Source organism: Sphaerodactylus townsendi, linkage group LG05 (assembly GCF_021028975.2).
Source record: "Sphaerodactylus townsendi isolate TG3544 linkage group LG05, MPM_Stown_v2.3, whole genome shotgun sequence".
Lineage (NCBI taxonomy): Eukaryota > Metazoa > Chordata > Lepidosauria > Squamata > Sphaerodactylidae > Sphaerodactylus > Sphaerodactylus townsendi.
In genome coordinates this window covers 88308299-88331766 of record NC_059429.1, presented here as the reverse complement: position 1 = coordinate 88331766, position 23468 = coordinate 88308299, and the positions used below count along the sequence as shown (strand labels likewise).

Here is a 23468-nt window from a genome sequence, read left to right as displayed (position 1 = left end):
GCTTGATGAACGTCGACAGGGATGGCCATGCAGTTGCACAGCAGATGGACATGCTGAATGCCCAGACAGCTAAAGCGGCTTACAGTCCTGTCAAATGTGCATAATGCCAATGGAAATCATAGGTATTAGCGATGGTCTTGGTGATCCTTATGTTTACCATTAAAACAAATGAACAAACTGTCATCCTTCCGAAAGGACAGAGTACGGAGTATGTAAAATAGAAATGCCCTTCCAAGGTGAAGGGTATATAGTGACTGCTCTAGCTGGGTAACAAGGTTAAAGCAGAGGCTGGCACGACAACATATTGTCCCATGTTCAAAGGGGAGACCACTTTGGCTTGGTGCTGGGGCAAATGACTCCCTTGTGCTTGTAAACTTCATAAATGGTGAGTCCCAACGGAGAGCCTGGATGTCAACCACCCTTATAGCAGAGGTGATGGCAATCAGAAAGGCCATCTTATATGATAGGAAAAACAGATCACACTCCACCAGTGACTTGAAGGGTTTCCCTGTAAGTCCGAATAGCACAAGTGTTAGGCTCCATTGCAGAATTAGTCTTTTTACTTCAAGGCAGAGGTTGTTAAATCCCTCCAGAAACCTGGAGGGCAAGAAAGGCAAAAAGAAGAAAGAAGAAGCAAGAAGCAAGAAGAAGAAGAAGAAGAAGGCAAAAAGAAGAAGAAGTAGAAGTAGAAGAAGAAGAAGAAGAAGTAGTAGTAGTAGTAGTAGTAGTAGTAGTAGTAGTAGTAGTAGTAGTAGTAGTAGTAGTAGTAGAGGAGTTTGGATTTATATGCCCCCTTTCTCTCCTGCAGGAGACTCAAAGGGGCTTACAATCTCCTTGCCCTTCCCCCGTCACAACAAACACCCTGTGAGGTAAGTGGGGCTGAGAGAGCTCCGAGAAGCTGTTACTAGCCCAAGGTCACCCAGCTGGCGTGTGTGGGAGTGTACAAGCTAATCTGAATTCCCCAGATAAGCCTCCACAGCTCAGGCGGCAGAGCCAAGAAAGGCAAAAAGAAGAAGAAGAAGTAGAAGTAGAAGTAGAAGAAGAAGTAGAAGAAGAAGAGGAGGAGGAGGAGGAGGAGGAGGAGGAGGAGGAGTTTGGATTTATATCCCCCCTTTGTCTCCTGCAGGAGACTCAAAGGGGCTTACAATCTCCTTGCCCTTCCCCCCTCACAACAAACACCCTGTGAGGTAAGTGGGGTTGAGAGAGCTCCGAGAAGCTGTGACTAGCCCAAGGTCACACAGCTGGCGTGTGTGGGAGTTTACAGGCTAATCTGAATTCCCCAGATAAGCCTCCACAGCTCAGGTGGCAGAGCGCTGGAGTCAAACCCGGTTCCTCCAGATTAGATACACGAGCTCTTAGCCTCCTACTGCTGCTCCTAGGTTGAAAAGGTTGAAAATGAGCCATAACCAATATGAACGGCTAAAATGGCCAATAAGCAAACTCTAATAGAAGAAACAAATAAATATTGTCTTTCAACAAGAACAGATAATAAAAAATTGAAGAGAAGGAATTTGTTCCATCTGTACGCATAGAAACATCTAGTGGAGACCAGAAGGTCTTCCCTTTGTGGCCACGCTTCTAAGGAGTTATCAGCCAGGCTGTTAACCTAAGTATGGCCACATTGTGATGATGCACCAGGCCCAATGACAAGAGATTGGGGGCTGGAAAAAAAATGTAAGAATGGCCCTTGACGAGTGCCTTGAGGATTGGGAACCATGGCCTTCAGTTCCAGGATGGTGCCATGCCTATGGCACTAGTCTCGAGCAGGATGGGATGTACTACTCAGAGCATCCGTCAGCACATTTCTCTCCCCAGTGACATATATGGCTGATAGGAAGTTGTGATGGATTGCCCATGCCCAGATTAAGGATGCCTCTTTGAGGCGAAGAGGCTAGGAGGTTCCCCCTTGCTTTGTAATATAATGCTTTTTTCTAGCTTGTTAGGTTTAGAGGTGGAGTATGAGAAACTCTTTTGCGAGCACATACAAACACATCTCCAAGTAATTTCATATGGGTCACAGGAAACCACTGAACAAAAAGACTGGATAGGTTTATAAGTGTCTGTTTTGAATTTTTAGTTTCAAGTTATTGTACTGGCTGAAAGTGTAAACTATGAGAGACTGGCAAGACTGCTGTAAATGAGTTTATGATTTACCAGACATGAAACTATTTTATCCGTTTTGCTTCAAGTCCTTTTCAAAAGCCTAAACAAAGCAACAGTCATCAGAATTGTGGTGTTCCAGGTATTGGAAAGTCCAGTTCTCCAAAGGAAGACATGTAGATGACAGGAAACACGTATCCTTTATAAGGACTCTAAGAAAACTTAGTACAGCCTGGAAGGGTGAGGCAACTATTTAAATCACAGCAAACTTTTCCGTCATTATTTCCCTAGGGTGTACCTTCTGTATACCAAAATAAATAAAATCAAAGACATTACAAAACCTTTCATTTCACTCCAAAAAGAGGGGGGGGGGGGCTTTAGAACACAAGAAGAGAAAAGAAAACATATTCAGAACCACAGAGAAATAAGGTTTGCAAGAAAAGGGTAATGAAGTTTCACATATCTTATCTGAAACATATCAAGACAAAAATATTTCACCCCTAAGTATTTTCAATGTAAGAGATTTGTATGTGAATTGCCAGATAGAATGCATCTTGAGGGAGCACAAATGGGGCCCTGGTTAAATACAGATAATAGACTGGTTTAAGTGGTAATAGACTACCCTCAGGCCAAATTAAATTAAGACACAGATTTCTGTATACTCAATAGTAATAAAAACAATAAGATCGAGTATCTAAAATGAAGTTTCAAATAAAAACTGGCCCTGAGAAAAATCTCAGTTCCTCCCTGTGCCAGGACTACACGATCTACTTCTGATATTGTATCTAAAACTACAATGCCCTAAGTAACCCATAAGGAACAAAACATACCTTGAGTTATTAACACAGCACATGTGCATACTTAACAAAACTTTATCTCACACAATGGGAAAGGAATTTAAGCAAAGCAAACAACAGTGCCTCAAATACACAAATTTCAATAAATGAAGGCAATAAACTGGAACACATTAGTACTGGGATGAACTGCTTATGCCACTGACATCCAATAGAGGGCAATAGCTTCAAACAGAGATTCCAGGGGAAACCCCTATCTTTTTTCATATTTTCTGTGTGCATGCACACACACACATGTTAAACACACAGAGAATATGAAGATGGACGTGTTAGGGTTTTTCATGCTACATTAGCAAACAACTAAGAACACTAATCTCATAATACGGTGCGTTCAAAAGTGGGAGCTACAGGTAGTCTTGCCCAGAGCCTTTACCTTGCTCAATGATTCACTCCTTGTCTATGCACAACAGCTGATGTTCACACAGCAGCCCTGATCTCTTACTGTGCTTCCAGCTAGCTGACTGTCCTGTCTTGATGCCCTCCCCGTTACCCTTTTCCTGGACATCTATGCAGCCTCTGCCTCTACTTACCATCAAATCAATCAGTACTGAGTGTCTAATGGAAATACTCCTCCTCAGATTTTACAATGATGGTGGGAAATGAAAGGAGCAAGAATGAAATAGGAAATGGAGACTATGTGTCATTAAATACAGGGCTGAAGTTTGGTGACATTGCTGAATCGGAGTGAAATAATCTGCTGTTATTCACCATTGCTATGTAACCAATGCAATGCAATTGCAGTGCTACTGATATAATTTCTACAAAAGTATTCAGTTAGGTGCATCACATGCTTAGTATGTATGTTTTTTCTTGACTAGCTCACTATATGCAGTGTTTTGAAGATGTAAGGTGTTATGAACCTGTAAATATAGGCCGATTACGTATGGTGACGTTCCAGCAACTTCAAAGAGAATTGGAGGTGGAGCCTTTGTTTTGGGACATGTTTGGCATTATTACCTACCACCTTGTTTGCAGTGGGGCAGGCATTACTCATCAGCTAGCTTTTTGCTTGCATCTGGGGACGGGGTGTGTGTGATGTTTTGCGGGTTCTTTATTGTGCACGTGTACCTAAATTTTTAATATAGTTTTAAAATATTTAAATTCTCTTATCGATATATTGATATAAAAAGGTGAACTATTAAAAAAGGTCTTGAATATGGTAGCTGGGCCCGATTACTAGTTATCTTCCATGGGCCAAGGAGCATTCAAAGGACTGAGGACATTTTGCAGCATGCAAACTGCACCACTGCCATGGGAGGACATGAACCAACTTTGGCTTTGAGACTGTATAGCTTTTTTGGGTCTAGCCATGTATAAACCCAAGTGCCAAGACTGACTGGCTTTTCCCAGTGTGGTCTGAAATCACTGACTGCTTGTGTATAAAACTAAGAGGCTGCAGAAGTCCCCGTTTGTTGATCAAATGCACAGGCAAATCAAATGTTTGGACTGATCCACTAATCTTATTATTTTTACATATTTTAGTGGCATTATCGATTTATCAATTTATTGATACAATTATTTAATTTTTAAATGTTTAAAAATCTAAAGATATGCAGGAGTGGGGAGGCCATGGGCAATAGAAATGATAGGGTAGGACAAGAAGCGGGAAGCAGTTGGCAACAGGGAGCGGGGTGAAGGGAACAAGTGTAAAGCAGCACCAGAGAGTGGGAGGCGGGAAGAGACTAGATGGGCTGGTCATGAGTGCAGGGCAAAACTGTGCCCACTTGTAAATCTATCCCACTCTGGTGGCAAAGCACATTAAATTCATGCTACAGGTGGTTTTGCTTGCCACGGAGAGAGTGCAAAGTGACAGCGGGGCTGTATGAGAAATCTTGCCACAATGGACATACACCTCCACCATATGGTAAACACCTTGTGTGTAATCAGTCATATATCTCCCTTTAAAGAATGGAAGTGCTAGCAGTCATGATTTGACTATGCAGTTCAAATTGGTCCCATAATTTTTCCACTGTGAAATACTTTGGGCCAGAAACTTACAAAGATTTGACTTCAATGCCATCTGGCAATCCCTCAACCAACCTCAATAAGGCTTCTATGATTGCACAAGGTCTCTCATTACCTGCTTCCTTATGGTAGAACTGCGTCTGCTGGTGATCCAAACGTTGAGAAGAACGTCGTTGCCGGAAGAGAGAGAGGAGAAAGCACAAGCTTATGTCAAGATAATCAATTACAATCTGACTAATTACCTATACATATGGTTCTTCCTGGGGGAGGAGGTGGGAAGGAGCCAGGAACAGAAAACAGTTTTGACTGATTTACTCCTTAGTAGGACTTTTTAGAAACATTAAGTGATCTAAAATGAAAGCACTATAATTCCCAGACAGGCATAACAGAGCTTACTGCCTAACATAAGGCTATGCTTAACCTTTTAGTTTCAACTGCATGGAAACCCATTATAAACCCCATCATTATAACGTCAGTTAGTGATGCTGATTTATAGGAAGAATCATTCTGAAGTAGGTGTATTCTGCTGGGTGATTTAGAGCCACAAGAGGGAGAAGAGCGCAAATTGGTTTCTCTCTGTGTGATTAATATAAACCTATTAATGGTTCTTTATTAAAACATGTGCTCAACAAAAGGAACACAAATGACAAATTAAACCACTTTGAACACAGGCACACAATTACAAATGACCTCACAATTATTGTTTGCATTCTCTGATATTAGCACATGACCCAAATATGAATATAAGGAGATAAATTTTTTATACTGATTTGCCAACTCTCTTCTATTTGTCAAGGCACAGGGTATCTTTCAGCAGAGGCAGGGAGAAGCAATACTTCTAGATACTTTTAAATATCTTGTATTGACAGTACTAAACCTAAACGTTTGATGTGGTTAATTTCATTTTAAGTATAAGAAACTCTTTCAGATTGAAACAGATACACAGAACAATCCTAAATGGAGTATACCCTTCTAAATCTACTGGAGTTCATCCTAACTTTGTTTAGGATTGCACTGACAAATATGGAACATACATGGACTATTTACCTTGCTATAGCATTTAAAGGTGTGGCAAGTCCACCTACCCATCTAATCTAATTACATCCAACATCATAGGTCACTTAAGGATGCAATGAGATAGAGTACTGACATTCAGCATTGGTTCCATGCCTCCGATTTCAAGCAGTAATAATTGAGGAGGATAGGCAAAGAGAAAAGGGCTAGAAGATTGATCTTAGACAGCAATAAACGTAGATATACTAAGGACTCCAGATAAAGCCGTTATAGCTACAGGCAGTTCAGCTAGTCCCATCAGCCTTGCCTCTTTAAGGATTCATGCAAGTTCTCCTTTTGGATCCCAGCATATAATTTAGCTATACAGACACATTGTGATGGACCAAGAACCACAACTTTTATTATAATCCCAACTGGAAAGCCAGTACATACCTCTGGAAAAAAATCACAAGTAGCCTGATGTACATCCATCTATTCCAGGTACAAATGGATGTACACCAGCCTACCTGTTTTGTTCCCCCTACACATTTCTTTCCCAAAAATCTGTTGTACTTGTTCCCAGTGCATATATGGATTAAATGCTTTACCTGCCAAGGGCAGCCTGACCCAACTGCTTGTGAAGGGGTTTTTGCCCAAGGCAATAGATGAATGCGTAAGAGGCTTTTTTCCCCCCTGAGTGGAGACCATGTAAGGCCGCTTGAGGTGGGTTGTTTTCACACAACATAAAATCAGAAGTATGCAAGATAATATCACAGGGTCAATTAAGTGACATATAAATATCAGTAAGCCTGGAATATGATGATAATGCTCTGGAGAGACAGCTTGTGCCTGATTTTTCCTATACAACCTTAGCTCTCAACTTAGCTTCCAACTGCTATGTTGGTTAGTGTTTATTATATGTCAAAAATCTGGCTTTGACTAATCCTCTGTTCAGCTCATCTTGGGCAGGTTTTACAAAGTGTGAAAGAGGCAACATGTTCTGTGGGAACATTTCTCTTTATCCTTGTTTGAGGCCTCATGTCAGTTCTAAAGGTCTTTGGAATGGTTTTCTTTCTTCAGACACTTCTATTCTTCAAAAAGAATGGCAAGAGATATAAGCCACTGAAGAGTCCTTGGATCACATAAGCAAGCTCCTGTGCCAAGCCAGATGGCTGCTGAATTGGGAGCTGGGCAATTGTGCTTATTCTGTGCTTAAGAATAACAATTGCCCTGTTATACTTATTGAAATCTTAGAAAATTTAAAAGCAGCTAAGAGCAAACTTATAATGGGAAGAGAATCCAAAGCAGACCCCTGTTGCTGTCAAAGCAATGAATGTTGAACTATCAACCTCAATGACACTGTAATATTTAAAGTTGATTCACAATGAATAATATTTTATTATTACAGATGTCAGAGTCCTAATTAGGGTCTGTCAGCTCTGCTTTGCAATGAAGAATGTGAAATGAAGCAATGCCTCCATATCTGGAATAATCACCTTTTATTTGCTGAAAAGGCAGACATGCATAGGTGCTCTCACACACCTTGAGTGGCTGAAGCTAATACAAAATGGCAATTTGGAAATTTGCAACGTTTCATAGAAGGCCCCATCAAAAGTCATTTTTTTCTATTATGATTTCCATATATGTGGTGACATTTATGATAGCATGATTGATGCTGGGCTCAGTTATAACAAAACCTTTATTCTCTCTGCTGCTGCAATCCAATTCTATGTCAGACCAGATGAGGTCAATGGGGCAAAGCGGGAAAAAACACCCTATACGGCTGTCTGCTCCCTCCCCCATTAAACAATCAAAGGTATTTGTTTCAAGTTTTTTTATCTTTCATGACGGGAGCAATCCAGAACAGAACAAAGTCTTGCCTGACTGCAGAAAAAGAATGTATTTCCACCAGAAAAACAAAGAGACACATTAATTCATGTATATATTTAATAGCAAAGTTGGCAAATCTTTGGATACGGAAATCTGGTGACTAGAACTGTGAATGGGCCAGACAGGTCTTCCTACAAACCTGAAAAGGACCCCAGGTTTGCAGAAAAACCTGAAATAAAATACATTGTGAAGTTTTAGCAAAGCTGCAAATTATAAAAAGAGTGCCAGTAGCTCCAAGCAACAGAATCCTTTGGTGGCTGTTGCTAGGAGACAAGATTCCAGGCTTGGTTCTGACAGTAAGGGGCAGGTCCTATCCAGGCCTACTTTGGCCATTTGAGGGAGGACATATTTGGGCCTGGCCTGACTAGGGTCAGCAGCTCCAGGTAGGGACATTTCTGGAGATTTTGAGGTGACATCTGAGAAGAGCAAGGTTTGGAGAGGGAAGAGGCCCTACCAGGGTAAGATGCCAAACAGTCCACCCTCCAAAGCAGTCATCTTTTTCCAGGGGGACAGTTCAGTTGTAATTCTGGAGTTCAGTTGTAATTCTGGGGGATCTCCAAGTCCCACCTGGAGGCTGACAACACTAAACCTGACAGCAGCTTCAGGTGACTTGCAACCACCCAATGTGTATGGCTCTACTAGGCCTGGCTTCAGAACAGGGTCTGGGTTCAAATTCCCATTTTGCAGTGGATGATTACATACCAGTCACATACTTTCAACCTAACTTTACAGGATTGTTGTGTGGAGGAGAAGATACTAATGTAAGCTGCTTTGGCCTCCAAAGGGGAGAAAAACTGTAGAATTTCAAGGTAGAGGCTTCTGGGGAGGGGAAGATTTGGAAAACTTTAGATAGAGGGACAGATAAAGGTAGGTTGACTGTTGGTAGAAAGAAGATAGGGTTGTCAACTCCAGGTTGGGAAATTTCTGGAGATTTGAAGGGTATAATGCCATAGACTCCACCCTCCAAAGCAGCCATTTCCTCAAGGGGAATTGAAATTACCAACCTGGAATTACAACTCATCTATAGATGATAGAGATCAGTTCCCCTGAAGAAAATGGCTACTTTGGAGGGCATTATAGCCTGATGGGATTGCTTCCCTCTCCAAACCTCACCCTCCCATGGCTTCACCCCCAGATCTCCAGGTATGTCAAAACCTAGAACTGGCAACCCTAATGGGGAGTGATCTATTTAGCAGAAAGATCCATTGTGTGATTCCAGGAGAGCTGCTGCCACCACTGCTACTGTGTGTGTCTGGGGCACGGGGCAGGGATATTGTTGTAAGGATTTCTGGAATGAGGGCAGAAAGAGAGTGATGAGGTGGGGGACAGAAAAAGTGACAGGCATTGAGAAGAGAGAAAGAAAAGGGATGGCAGGAGGGAAACAGAGTGACAGATTGAAAAAAGAAGGGAGAGTGGGGAGGAAACAAAGGTGGTGGGAATGGTATAGATGTTCCCACAAATTTCTTGAGCGTCTACACTTGTATTAACTAATTAGCACCTGCATTTCATCTCCTAAGTCAGCATATTAAACAGCAGATGTTCTAATTTTTATGAGGAGCCCTGTACCAAGTTTGACCCTACATCATTTAGGGATACAGACTTGTCTAGTTTGCTGTATACCCCTGCCCATATCAGCAGTATAGTTCAATGAAATTGGAGTGGGGCCCAGAATAATTTATATCAGAATATTGGTAAATTTCACCCAAATTAGGTGGGGGGACAAGACGGAAACACAATTCTGAGATAGGCCCATTGCCAAATATACCATTTAGATCAACCCTTAGAATGGAAGCTGAACAACAAGACCAATCACAAACAAGTCTTTTAAGATTCCTCGGATCCCAGGGAAGCAATACTTACTTAGTGGCTCAGGGGTCACATGTGACTCTTCGACATGTCACCTGTGGCTATTATGAGCACCATTACCCATTGTGGTACCTGCCCCAAGTTTCAGGAAAGTGGACATGGCCCTTGCCCAGTGGGGTTTCTTGTTGGCAGCTGGTTCCCATCTTGAAACAACTTCCCCCAGAGAACCAGGTAAGTTGTGGACCTTCCTGAAGAGCAGGGCAAAACTAAAAGTAAATGTGACTCTTTTGGTTGATGCATGTAGCTCTTTGTCAGCTACAGAGTGCGTACCACTGCCCTAAGGCATTCAAAATCCTAATCCTGGTTGGTAAGCAAACAGTATACACCAGCAACTCTTCAAATTTGTGCAGTCTGTTTTGCAGTCTAATATTGTAGTTTGGTTGCGGCTGGGAAAGAGCTACTCTTCAAAGCTATGGCTGCATCAACAGCAAACTGATATATTTCTGGAGCTGCTGCTGCTTTTTAGGAAAGAGGGAGACAAGCATTATGATGAGTCCCTATACTGGGGACAGATTCTGCAAATGCATTAGTTAAGGCCTTGTTTGCAAACAAAAAGGACAGTTTGGTTACTGAAAGACACAGAAACAAAGTCTATGTTTTTGTAGCCACACCCACCTGGCAAGAGAGCAGTCAGTCCTTTGACCTGTTAAAAGAAAAATAAATACATTTTGAAAAAGGAAAAATTACAGCAGGAAGAAAGGTTAAAAAAAACCCCACCAGTTTGGGAGAGGAAATGTGAGAGTGCGTGTTTTTAGGTGTGACAGAGCTGCTGCTTTCCCTTCTGCACTGCTGTTATTGAGATCAGGACAGTCCATCCTGGCAAGACTCCTCTGCAAATGACCAGGAAAAGCACAAAACAGCTTCAAGCTGCCTGTAACCCTTTCTTTGGAAAGCATTGCTTTTGGAAATTGGGTTTGATATAAATACACTGATTGTTATTGACTTCCACATCCAAGGAAAACTACACGGGTTCTCCCTCTGCCCACTTCTCTAGGGAATTGGTAGGAAAGAGAGATTATTACTTTATGAAACCACTTAGAGAGATTGAAAACATTCACAGATTTGCTAGCCTACAGGCAGAACGTGCTTGCACTCCATCTATTTCAGGAGGCATAGTTTTAATGACATTTTCTGCAATCATATTTGCCAAAAACAAAAACATTCCACAAACCTTCTTTCAGCTTGGAAGGAAAGGAGCCAAACCACAATGCCTGCTACTAATGCAGGCAGTATTTTAAAAACATCACAGTTAGGAGTAAAAAAAGACACAAATTATTTGGCACATAACAGAGGTAAAGAGAGATTTTAAGTTGATTTCTCCACTGGAATGTTGTTGATTTGCATCAGCTAAGGATTTGGCCTGAGTGTTCAAGATTAAAAAAGAAGTGATGGAATGGGGCTAATTGTTGATCATGGACAATAAATAACACATTTTGAGCAGTTGTTTCCCCCCTCCCACCATAAGCCTCAATTACACAGAATGGTGCATAATTTATAACAACATTATTCCAAACCAGATTTTTTTAAACCATCTGTCCCATTTCCGTCACAGAATATTCATACGTATAAATTACATGGCTGTAGCAACTTCAAAGGGTTCTAGCATTACAGTGACAAATGCAGATGGAAGGCAGGGAAATAATTACTTGCAGATAGAAAGACCTGCTGGTACTTTTTATTAACAGGACTTATCTTTAGATTAAAGGAATTGGCAAGAGGAATCAAGTGTTACTTTATTGGTAGGAATAGGGGGCAGAAGTTTCTCCAGGGTTCAACAACTAGTCATATTTCGTACTTTGTCATGCAAATGCTTTACAATAGAAAAAGTGCCAAAACTGTGACAGGACTGCAATCACACATTCCATAGTCCAATTCCATTTCTAAATTAGCATTGACAATCTCTTTGGATTAGAGGGAAACTGATTTTTCCAACTTCCCTTGTCCTCAGAGACAACTGCATCTATGGTTCTTTGTAAATAGCTCCATCTCATGGTTTGACACATATTGGAGCCTTTGTAACCCAATCCTAACCCAATCCTTGGAGATTCAAGCATCACAAAGCAGGCAAAAGCTGTAGAGCTTTCTGCCTTTAAAAAGTCAGACAAGAAATATATTCAGCTCCGCTCTTGCTCTCCCAGCAGGGAACTGGTTTAAGGGGGCAGGCAGGTTAAGAGGAGCCATACTCTGGAATGCAAAAATCAGCTATGACCCTCAAATGTGATTTGTCACAGGGGCAAGCTTGATCATTCTTAAAAGAAAAAAGAACTCTCAGGAAACAGTCTTCCTGGCTTTTTCTCTTTTAAGAAAGCTGAATAACTTCTTTTGTCAGAAAACCTGGAAACTGTCAAACTGCCTTGCTCATTTCAATGGATTGAAAATACATAACAGAAATAGCTTCTTCCAACATATTTGTGGACCCAGTCTGCAATGCACTTTCAATCATTCACATTAACATTCACAGATGCAAAATACTTTGAAGAAAGAAAAATATCATGCCCCCATAATCAGTAGGCCAATGCAAAACTCTAAGCAGTCAAATTTGAACTAGAAGGCTATATATAGTTCAAAGCACATTTCACAAGGGAAAGTATAATTCTAATAATCTTGTAAATTCTAGCTATTGTCCAGAGTTCTGCTTGATGCAAAGTTAGATCAAACCAGACCTTCCAGGTAGGAGTTGATCCCTGCAGATATATTATTATGCATAATTCTGAACCACATCATAGAATATGAATCAAACAATTTATAACAGGGCCAGGGATAGATAGGGGATTCCCCCTACCCCAAAGTCTGGAGGAAGACCAAGGTTTGCCGAAAAAGATTAAACGGGGAGGGGGAAGGAAAAGTGGAAATTAATGCTTCTTTAAGAAAATATATACCAAGATTTTGCAAGACTATGCTGTGAAATCTTAGTGGCCATTTTTGAGGGGTTGCTTGGTTATTCCTAACCAACACTGCTAAGTCTTCCAAGCTTTAATTAGTGTCAGTATGAAGGGGATGGAAGGAAAGAGACTACATGTAAAAGTTGGGATCGAGAAAAATGGAATTCTGAAAACAGTGAAGAGGAACAGAAACATGGGAAGATGGAGAGACAAGGCCAGGATGAGAAACAGAACCGGTAAGTGAATGGGAAAGAAGGAAGGAGGAGAGATTGACAGGGAGAGAGGAAGAGAAAAATGGTAGATGAGTAAAGAAAGAGAAAAAAGGGAAAGAAGAAAAGAAAGGGTGAGTGAGTGAGTGAGTGAGTGAGTGAGTGAGTGAGTGAGTGAGTGAGTGAGTGAGTGAGTGAGTGAGAAAGTTAGATTCCCTCAGTCTGTCCTTATGGGTCCCCCACTTGTGAATATGTAACTATTTTGTCAAGGCATTTTTCAAATAATTAAGTTTTCCTTTGCCAGATGGGGTTTTCACAAGCACTCAGATGCATTTTCTGTTAGCCAACTTTGGTTAACGTTATTTATCAACTGACATAAATTCCAGCTCCAATTGCTGAAGGTCTGTTCAGTCCAGGGAAATGAAAAAACAACAACCCCTTAGTACTACAGATTCAACTTCCAGTTTTAACTTGTAAACAGCTTGTTCTCATGAACTGCTCTATAGTCTACAATATACATGGAAATGAAAACCAAGCTACTCTGATTGTTAAAAAACCCTCCCTAAATGACAGAATGTTCAAAATGCCAGGAGAAATCAATTACAAGGATTACCCCAAATTGGTTCTCTGAAAGTACTGCTGAGGGTTGGGGTGAGGGGGGGGGGATAAATGGGCATATGCTTCATTTAAACAAATAGATGATGCACATTATTGGCTCATTAAGCACTTCCCTTTCACCATTACTTAAGCAACCCTGTAGGGATGGAATAATAAATTCATAAAACATGACCGTGTCCATTTAGCATTGATAATCCAGGGTGAACATGCTCAGTCAGCTGCCTAATTCAGTAATTACGAAGGATGGGCTGACACAGTGATAAGTCATTCTCAGACTTACTTTCTCCCAGAGTCTTCTGAAGGAGGTCATGTTTGGCCTGAAGCTTGGTGATAAGGTTTCTCCCTTCCAAATACTCCTTCAACTTCTGTTGGGAGTAAAATGAAATAAAGAATCAAAACATATTTATTGACAGATCAAGAGCAACACATTGTCAAGATATCCTTGCTTGTTGCCTTGTTCTACTTAAACAACAAAGAACATAGGAATAAAACAAACCACCCCATTTTTTCCATCGCACTGGGATATATGAAATGGAGACCTGTCACAGGACAGAAAATGTATACATAGGATACTCTGTGTGAAGCAGCTACAGCAAATCAGATGTCACAGTTTATATTAAACACAGTATCACCACCATTTATAATCCTGGTAATTGACAAGGATGGTAACTCTAATCTCAGTGAATGAATTAACATCCTTAATCTTAGTCTCTCCCTTTTGTGAACTTTAAATTGGAGAAAAACAGCAAATTATGAGGCAGATATACCCAAATTATACTGCAAAATATAGAATCTCCATTCCTAAAGGATGTTTTCTTCCATGTACATAATTAGTGATACAAGCTGCTTTGAGACCTTACTGGGAAGAAAGGTAGGGTATCAATGAAGTAAAAGTAAAACACATTAATGAGAATATTTGGGAGGGGGAAAAAGTTTAATCCTGAAATAGATAAACACAATGTACAAGTTTCTAATATTTTATTTTGGCCTACTATCTTCAGGTTCTATAAATACCAACACAAAATACCCACAAAAACAACACAATACACAATAATAATTAAAGGCATCTGTCTCATATCCCCAAATAGAATAACCAAATTCCCTTAAAGGCTTCCAGAATAAACTTGTCTTTGCATTTCTCTGAAAGACCTGTAATGATGACTCCATGGACCCTCATATCTGCTGGATCAACGCTCCTGCTATGCTCTGTCGCAACAGCTTCCACCGTACCATCCTAAACTAAAAGCACTGAAAGTTCCATCCTCAAGATGGGAGGTAGGAATTGACAACCCTTGCAGCCCATCCACCATGTGCATTCCATCTATTTGTGCCCCTCCACCCTTGTGCATTATCACATACTTCGAGGAAGATGGTTGGTTAGGAAGTCTCCCATCACACACTTCTGTCATTCCTCAAACAACAGAATTGTTCAGGAGGGCATTTTATAAAATGTGTTTATTAGAACAAAATGGTTCAGGAAAGTGTTTTTAGAAAAGGAAAATTATTGTGGACTATACCACAATGTATAGTGCATATTGCTTGGTTCAGGTTTCTGTAATCCTAGTCCTATTATATTGCTGATTAGATATTGTATTTTTCTGAATTTATTGACTAACGCTGGATAATCTGATTTGTGTCTCAGTGAGAAAGGCAGACTGTAAATTCAGTAAATATACAACTAAGTACATACAGCTTGTAAGTATTTATTTATTCATTCAAATTTATATCCTGCCCTTTCCCCATGGGGCTCAGGGCAGGTCACAACAAGTTAATAACAATCCACTTAAAAAGTCTAAAATTGAAACCATACAAAATTTAAAACAATAGTACTATAAACTGCCAATAACAATCATATAATATTGAGTAGCTAGCAAAACAGATGGCGAAACAAAATCCCCTCCAGATAGTAGCAGCAATGAAGGCATTCCTTAAAAATCTGCAAGATTCTATGAAAGCAAAGATTTTTATAGGAAGGTAACAATCTCTGATCCCAGTTTTAAAGATAAAAAAACAGTTCTTTACATTGGGACCAAAATAGAGAACTAATGTAGCTGATACACCTCTGGTCTTATATGGTTATTGGGGCACAGTATTATTAGAATCTTTTCATTCTGTTACTGGCTGCTGAATCTAGTATTAGCTGCAGTTTCTGGGTCATTTTCAAAAATAGTTACATGATTAGCACATTACTGTAGTAGAATAATCTGGTTCTTCCCAAAGGCACATGAGATAGACACCAGATCAGCTTTCTTCAGGAATTGCCGGTAAAAACTGCTCCTAGCTGCCTCTGCTACCTATTTATTTGGGGACAATGAGATATCCAGGGCACCTCTAAACAAAATGCCTGATCTTTCAGTGGGAATAATACCTTGTCCAGAACTGTTTACACACAGATTCCCAAATTAACTTCTACTCCCAATGCACAACTCAATTGTATCATCTGGATTCAGTTAGTTTCTTCACCCTCAGCCACTTCTTACTGGCTGTAAACACTGGTTCAGAATTTACAGTTTCCCAGGAATTAAATGAAAAGGAGAGATAGAAAATGATTATCATTAATATTCTAAAGATATTTCACTCCAGGTCTCCAGATTATCTCTCCTAGCGGTTTTATGGAAATGGAGGGACTTTGTGACACCCCATAACTCAAAAGCCAAGGGTCACATCAGAAGTCCCTATGCACAATATTCTGTAGTCTATGCTCCAGGAAGGATTGGTGCCAGAACAAAACAGTATCTTCCAGGTTCATCCTGGCATGTGTCCCAGAAGGACACAATGGTTGATTGTAATCTATATACATAAAAAGCTAATCATCCGTTTGTTGGTGACGGCTGGACGGATCGCCCCCAAATTTTCACATGACGTCCCTCCCTGTTGCAGGCAGGTAATCGGACCTTCAAATTGCTGAAAGTCCTGTGGCCCGAGGGCTTGGCATGAGGGCTTAGAATGTTCATGCAGATGGGCAGAGATGAGCAGTGAAAACAGTAAATAGGTAATACTGTCAGGTAATACGAGTGGAAGTGAAACACATACACATACATATGCAGGTAACTTTCACTCTCTGTGCCTCACCCACTACTACCACACAATACACATACCCTCACCCACATCCAGCTCATCCTCACACACCTCACTCTGCCCTCCCTCACATCCAACCACCACTTACCCACTTCCTCACCCATATTCGCCACAGCTCTCTTTTACTAAAAGCAAGCTGGAGTTTGCCTTTTTCTTCTAAGAAAATCCACAGGGTGGTGGCGAACCAACACTACTGGCTCCGCTTTTTTTGCATATGGCCCTTTAAAAACCCAGGGAGCTGGCCTCGATCTGTGCGCCTCACCACCCTGCCTCTGCTACCTGACTGGGATAGCCTCCTTGCCCCAGTTCTGCCTTACCCAAGCCAGGACTATGCTTGTCAACCAGCCTCATGGACAGCGGGATTCGCACTCTGGACAATTCCGTTGTGGAATGGAAAGGGTTACCTTATACTAAAAACCAAGACAGCACCATATAATAATGTGAATTGAAAAGGGAAAGAGGGATTCCATTTGACCACCCCAAAAGAAGAAGAGGAGGAGGTGGAGGAGGAAAAGGAGTAGTAGTAGTTTGGATTTATATCTCCCCTTTCTCTCCTGTAGGAGACTTAAAGGGGCTTGCAACCTCCTTGCCCTTCACCCCTCACAGCAAACACCCTGTGAGGTGGGTGGGGCTGAGAGAGCTCCGAAAATCTGTGACTATCCCAAGGTCACACAGCTGGTGTGTGTGGGAGTGCACAGCCTCCACAACTCAAGCTGCAGAACTGGGAATCAAACCCAGTTCCTCCAGATCAGAGTGCACCTGCTCTTAGCCACTATGCCACTACTGCTCCCAAAAGGCTATGCTGGGGCTCATTGGACCTGCATGGACATCTGTGTGGGTTGTGGATTGTGATGAGAAGGACAATCGCCACAACAATGCGTGGCCGGGCCCCGCTAGTAAATACTACCAACAGATCCGCAAGAACCAACAGGCAATTACTGTCTCTGCTGATAAATTGCTGTCATGCTGACCACAGAAGTTTCTGTGACATGTCCAGGATGAAATCCAGGTTGAAATGGATGTAGATAATGTCTTTTAGAAATACTCGGAATTGCAATTTTAACACAAATTAAACAATGGCTGAAAGGAATTTAAAATGTGATGCATCCAAGAGTTTTTTTTAAAGAAGCCGTCTCACTTCTTTCAAAGCCTGACGTACTGAACCTTCTATTGATAAGATTTTAACAACCTCTTGTCTATTCATTGAGGTAGCGCTCCTCTGGCAGGTTTCAACAGCTAGAACAGACACAGATCCAATGAAAAGCAGACCTAATATTTCCAAGTATTCTGTCTACATTCCCAAGCTGCACTGAAAGGAATCAGAACCATTCAACAGCCGTGAAATTAATGTATAGTTCAAGTTGGATTGAATATGCTTGATATTATCTATCAAGCACTTTGCAAACTGGTCACACATTTGTTGAGATGTCTGTTATTTCTACCCAAGAACCAAGTTGTAAAAGGCTCCTTCCACTCACAGCAGTGTCACTAGATGGTTCAGTGTGAATGCCATTCAGATGGAAAGGTACATTTCATTTTTACTGCCCCATCATAGAGTATGCTATAAAATGAGCTCCAGGTTAAGTTTAATGAGACTCAGGATAGGTCTTTCTCCCCTTGCTCGGTTATATCATTATCTCTACTACTTCTGAGACACATAATAACCAGTGGTGGGATTCAGCAGGTTCGCACCACTTCGGCAGAACCGGTTGTTAAAATGGTGCTTGTAAGCAACCAGTTGTTAAATTATCTGAATTCCACCACCGGAACCGGTTGTTAAATTATTTGAATCCCAACACTGATAATAACCCCAACTTCTAAGCATTAGGTAACCAATGAGAGAGGGCACTTGGGAGCAATTGTGTATATTGTAAGCAAAACCTCCCAGTTCTGTAGATACAATAAATCATCAACACAATTCCTCCAGGACAATCAGGAAACCATCTGGATCTATCTCTTTTAACCAAGTCACATATAACTTTAATCTGTAATACTGCATTAATAGTTAACTACTCAGTTTTAATATGCAAAATATATATCTGAGGATAAATTACTGGATCAAAACCACAATTTTGTTTCCTACTGTGCTGCTATGTGTTGTCAGAAGACACACGTACAGATATGAATATGGCTTCTCACTTTAAAGAATTGATAAGTTTAAGTTCTACACATGGTTAAAAGAGTGCCCCCCAATCTGGAGAGTGGCCCACACAATGGCTATGAGGGGTCTTCAACAACAGGTATTTAGGGACCCAACATGGGAATGCATCTGGCAGCTAAGGACATTCTATTTCTCCCTGTGATTGTACACAAAGAAATGTCTGCCTCCTAACATACAAGCTCCATTTAGTCTCCCTACTCAATGTCCACTGATCTCCATTAATTTGTCTAATTCTTTTAAAACTAGTGGCCATTGGCTCGTGTTTCCCAGAGCCAATATAGTGATAGATCCATTTCTCTTGTGCAGCTCTGAAACTATATTAGCAGCAGAATGTGGCATTCCTGGCAGCTGAGTGACTATACTGCATCCCTCATTCCAGACACAAACAGAAATGCCTTTTTATCATGTGATAAATGAGCAATCTGTTTTTAACAGAACTGAAAGGCAGCTACTGTGTGCTTGCTCTCTCATCCTTAACCTCTTGAGCTCCACTTATATTGCCTCAATTCTTTGCAATAAACAATAGAAAATAAAATGAGTGAGTTTGGATGCAATCACACTGTTTCTCTGAAACTAAACTCTTGCAAAGAGGTGCATATAAGCATTCAGTGAGTTTTCCCAGAACAAAAGAATTCATAGACAAATTCTTGACATCACATCAGTAATTTGCATGTTGCTGCAACTTTTCCAATGGCATGAAATAGGTATTAGTCAGTGTCTGACCGAGATAATGTTTCCCACATGCTGAGTACTTATTTAACAAGGCTGAACACAACATGATGATGCTAGTCATGTTCAAGTAAAATCTCATAATTCTCAGGGGGAAAAAAGGATGTCATACTTTAAAAAATTGAATCCACAAAAAACTGCCCGCAATATCACACAATAACTTCTGTCAAAGCCATGGCCTCATTTTATCCTATCCGATGCAAAACACTTTATCATATTTCTGGATATCAGAGGGGAAAACTACTTTCGTATAAATGGCTTTTTTCAAATGGTCTTCTGTGCAGTTATTCATATATACAAAAATATAAAGCTGCTTTAAACTGAGTAAGATCACTGATTCCTTGTGGTTGACACAGTTTAATCAGACTGGCTGTGGGTCTCCGGGGTCTCACCTACAAGTCTTTGTTTTTCACATCATCTGCTACATGGTCATTTCAACTGATGGTGCCTGGGACCTTTCACATGCCAACCAGATGATCTTTCTTTATGTGTTTCATGCATGTGCTCAGCTAACTGTGCAACAGTTTAAAGCTCTAGTCAATGTGCCAGCGCTTGCACCTTTGAGACACTTTTTCTGCTTGCACATGAACTGTACAAGCACCTTTCTAGGCAAACATTTTGCAACTGGTGATAAAACCATTATAAGAAAAATGCAAGTGAAACTGGAGGTAAGAAGGCAGGTGTGTGGCACAGTTGTCTATATAAAGGATACCAGGTATTAGCAACTGCCTGTTTTTCTTCTTCATGGTCTCTGTGAAGACCTCTATATCTGTAAGCAGTTAGCAGATATACTTTAAAGAGGATGCTAGTATCCTCAGGAAAATTGCATATGAAGAACTGATCCACCAAGAGTTGCCTCTTCTCTTATCGAGATATCCAGACTTGCCTCACAAACATAGAAACTGCAGACCATATGGCAGCTTTACAAATGTCTGTTACTAACATATTTCATGGGAGAATGCACAGGAAATAGCCAACCTCTCTTAGCAGATGGCACAGATCTTTCGCACACCCAAAATATGTGTGGCATGCTCCCTGTCATCTTGAGGATTAAGGAAAAATACAGGAAAGGCAACATCCTGGATGAGTTGAAAGCTGAAAAGGCTATCAATGAAGATTTGTTTCACAAGTCCTTCATCACTTTACAAAGAGTAGGTAGCACAGCTATCGTGACTGAACTATCTTAAAATTGCTCCAGATTTTGAGACTGAGCAAATGTTCGCTCAGATGGCCAGAGATGAGCAGTTAAAACAGTAAATAGGTAATACTGTTAGGTAATACGATGGAAGTGAAACACATACACACTTTGCTGTGTGAGACATCAGGTGGGGTTTCCCCCCCTCACACGCAGGTAACTTTCACTCTCTGGGCCTCACCCACTGCTACCACACAATACACATACTCTCATCCACATCCAGCTCATTCTCACACACCTCACTCTGCCCTCCCTCACATCCAACCACCACTTACCCACTTCCTCACCCATATTCGCCACAGCTCTCTTTTACTAAAACCAAGCTGGAGTTTGCCTTTTTCTTCTAAGGAAATCCACGGGGTGGGGGCGAACCAACACTACTGGCTCTGCTTCTTTTGCACATGGCCCTTTAAGAACCAAGGGAGCTGGCCTCCATCCAGAGGCGTTCCTCCCATTGGGCAAAGTGGGCAGTTGCCCTGGGCGCAGCCCTGTGGGGGGCGCAGGTTTGTTTGTGGGATTTTTTGTATTTTCAGTGTTTTTCCAATTTTGGCTTGCAGAGGGTGCAGTTTTTAGGCTAGCAGCACCAAAATTTCAGGAATGTTTTGGGAGACTCTCCTGATGCTATCACCCAGGTTTGGTGAGGTTTGGTTCAGGGAGTCCAAAGTTATGGACTCCCAAAGGGGGTGCCCCATCCCCCATTGTTTCCACTGGGAGCTAATAGGAGATGAAGCTACACCTTTGAGGGTCGATAACTTTGGACCCCTTGAACCAAACTTCACCAAACCTGGGAGGTATCATCAGGAGAATCTTTTACTGATACCACCCAGGTTTAGTGAGGTTTGGTTCAGGGAGTCCAAAGTTATGGACTCCTAAAGGGGGTGTCCCATCCCCCATTGTTTCCATTGGGAGCTAACAGAAGATGGGGGCTACACCTTTGAGGGTCCATAACTTTGGACCTCCTGAACCAAACTTCACCAAACCTGGGTGGTATCATTAGGGAAGTCTTCTAAAGATACCCTGAAAGTTTGGTGCTGCTAGCTTAACAATTGCACCCCTGCCAGCAGGCACCTCCCAAATTTCCCCAGATTTTCCTTTTAAATCCCCCCACCTTTGACATGGATTTAAAGGGAAAATCTGAGGTCCCCAGTTTAAACATTGCAAGTGATGCTGTTTCAGGGTGGGGGAGAATCAACCCCAAAGTAGCATCACTTCCAATGTTGTTTAAACTGGGAACCCCAGATTCTTCCTTTAAGGTGGATTTAAAAGGATAATCTGGGCTCCCTAGTTTAAACACCACTGAAAATGATGCTGTTTGGGGGTGGATTCCAGTATCACTTGTTTAAACTAGGGAGTCCAGATTCTCCTTTGAAACATTGAAAGTGATGCTGTTTCCCCCAATTGGGGGTACTGGATACAACACCATAAAATGTTTTCATAGCAGTAATAAAACATTTTGAAAGCATTTTGAAAATGTTTTCAAAAAATTATTTCTACTGTGTGGCATGGCTTATTGCTGTGCTCAGTTTAGTGAGTTGGGGCATGTTCTATAATGTGATGGTGACTTTGAAACAACCTGGTATAAAAAATCATTGCTTGGTCACAGTGGGGGAGGGTGGCTGCCCATGGGGGGCACCAAACTCCAGTTTGCCTAGATACGCCACTGGGCGTAGCTACAAGGGGGGGTGCGCGTTGCATCGGGCACGTGCCGGGGGGGGCATCAAACTCAGGTTTTGCCCAGGGCTCCAGTTTGCCTAGTTACGCCACTGCCTCGATCTGAGCGCCTCACCACCCTGCCTCTGCTGCCTGACTGGGATAGCCTCCTTGCCCCAGTTCTGCCTTACCCAAGCCAGGACTGTGCGTGTCAACCAGCCTCATGGACAGTGGGATTTGCACTCTGGACAGTTCCGTTGTGGAATGGGAAGGGTTACCTTATAACGATGTGCACCATATAACGATGTGCATTGAAAAGGGAAAGAGGGATTCCATTTGACCACCCCAAAAGGCTATGCTGGGGATCATTGGACCTGCATGAACATCTGTGTGGGTTGAGGACTGTGATGAGAAGGACAATTGCCACAGCAATGCGTGGCCAGGCCCGCTAGTGTGAGTGTGAGTGTGTGTGTGTATGTATGTAGTGACCCCATGTTCACAGCTTTACCTTAACACTGCAGAATGGATCAAGGGAAAGTGTAGCTGTATGGAGTTAGCAAGCTCTAAATATCAAAATAGCTTGTCAGCCTTCTTGGAATTTCAACACTTACTTTCAAACATCTAGTTTTTGGGGTTTTTTTAAGTGAACAAAGTGTGAATGGAGGCATTGTTATGTTAGGTGTTGCTCTCATGTTCTATATTGTGCTTTTATTTTTATGCTGCTTTTACTGTGTTTTTAATATATTTTATGCTGCCACATGATACATACCTGATTTTATATCTGTAGTCATTTTCATTCAGGCTACCAGGTTTACAGATTTAAGTATTATGATACATAGAAATAGTATGTTCTTTATTTTACTGTCACTTGCTTTAGGTGCTCTTTTTGGAATATGAAGGCAGGTTAACTAAGCAGCTAACTAAAGAAATAGCTGCACAGAACCCAAGAAACTCATTAAGAAATTTCTGTAAGATAATTTTGGGCAACTTTTCCATCTAGAAAATATTATCAAAGATTCTTAGTTTTGTAGCTCTCAAAAATTGAGAATTTATGTCTGCAGAGTGAATATGCCTCTTCTTCACAGTAAAAAAGTTATAAAATAAATATATAGAGCTGAGAAAAAGATCTTCAGCCAATTGTTCCTTTGCAAATCTATGTACCCAGAGTCAACACTTTACCTCTAAAGATTGTTTGGAGTGGAATAGATTTGAACAAGGAGCTAAGTGTGAAGAGAGTAGGGCAAGCAATAAAAATGAAAGTGAAACCTCTTAAGCAGA

General features: G+C 41.3%; 1 protein-coding gene across 5 annotated transcripts in view; it reads right to left on the bottom strand.

The window, feature by feature from the left end:
• Positions 1–23468, bottom strand: part of SRGAP2 (SLIT-ROBO Rho GTPase activating protein 2) — a 259927-nt gene that overhangs the window by 43993 nt on the left and 192466 nt on the right. For 3 of the 5 annotated variants that reach the window (XM_048496312.1, XM_048496315.1, XM_048496313.1), the window contains exons 11-13: positions 13658–13742; positions 10284–10311; positions 5035–5062 (exon numbers count right to left, since the gene is read on the bottom strand). In XM_048496312.1, coding sequence (XP_048352269.1) covers positions 5035–5062; positions 10284–10311; positions 13658–13742 — 141 coding nt within the window. The remainder of the gene's footprint in view (positions 1–5034; positions 5063–10283; positions 10312–13657; positions 13743–23468) is intronic. The other 2 variants (XM_048496314.1, XM_048496316.1) reach the window with 1 other exon arrangement.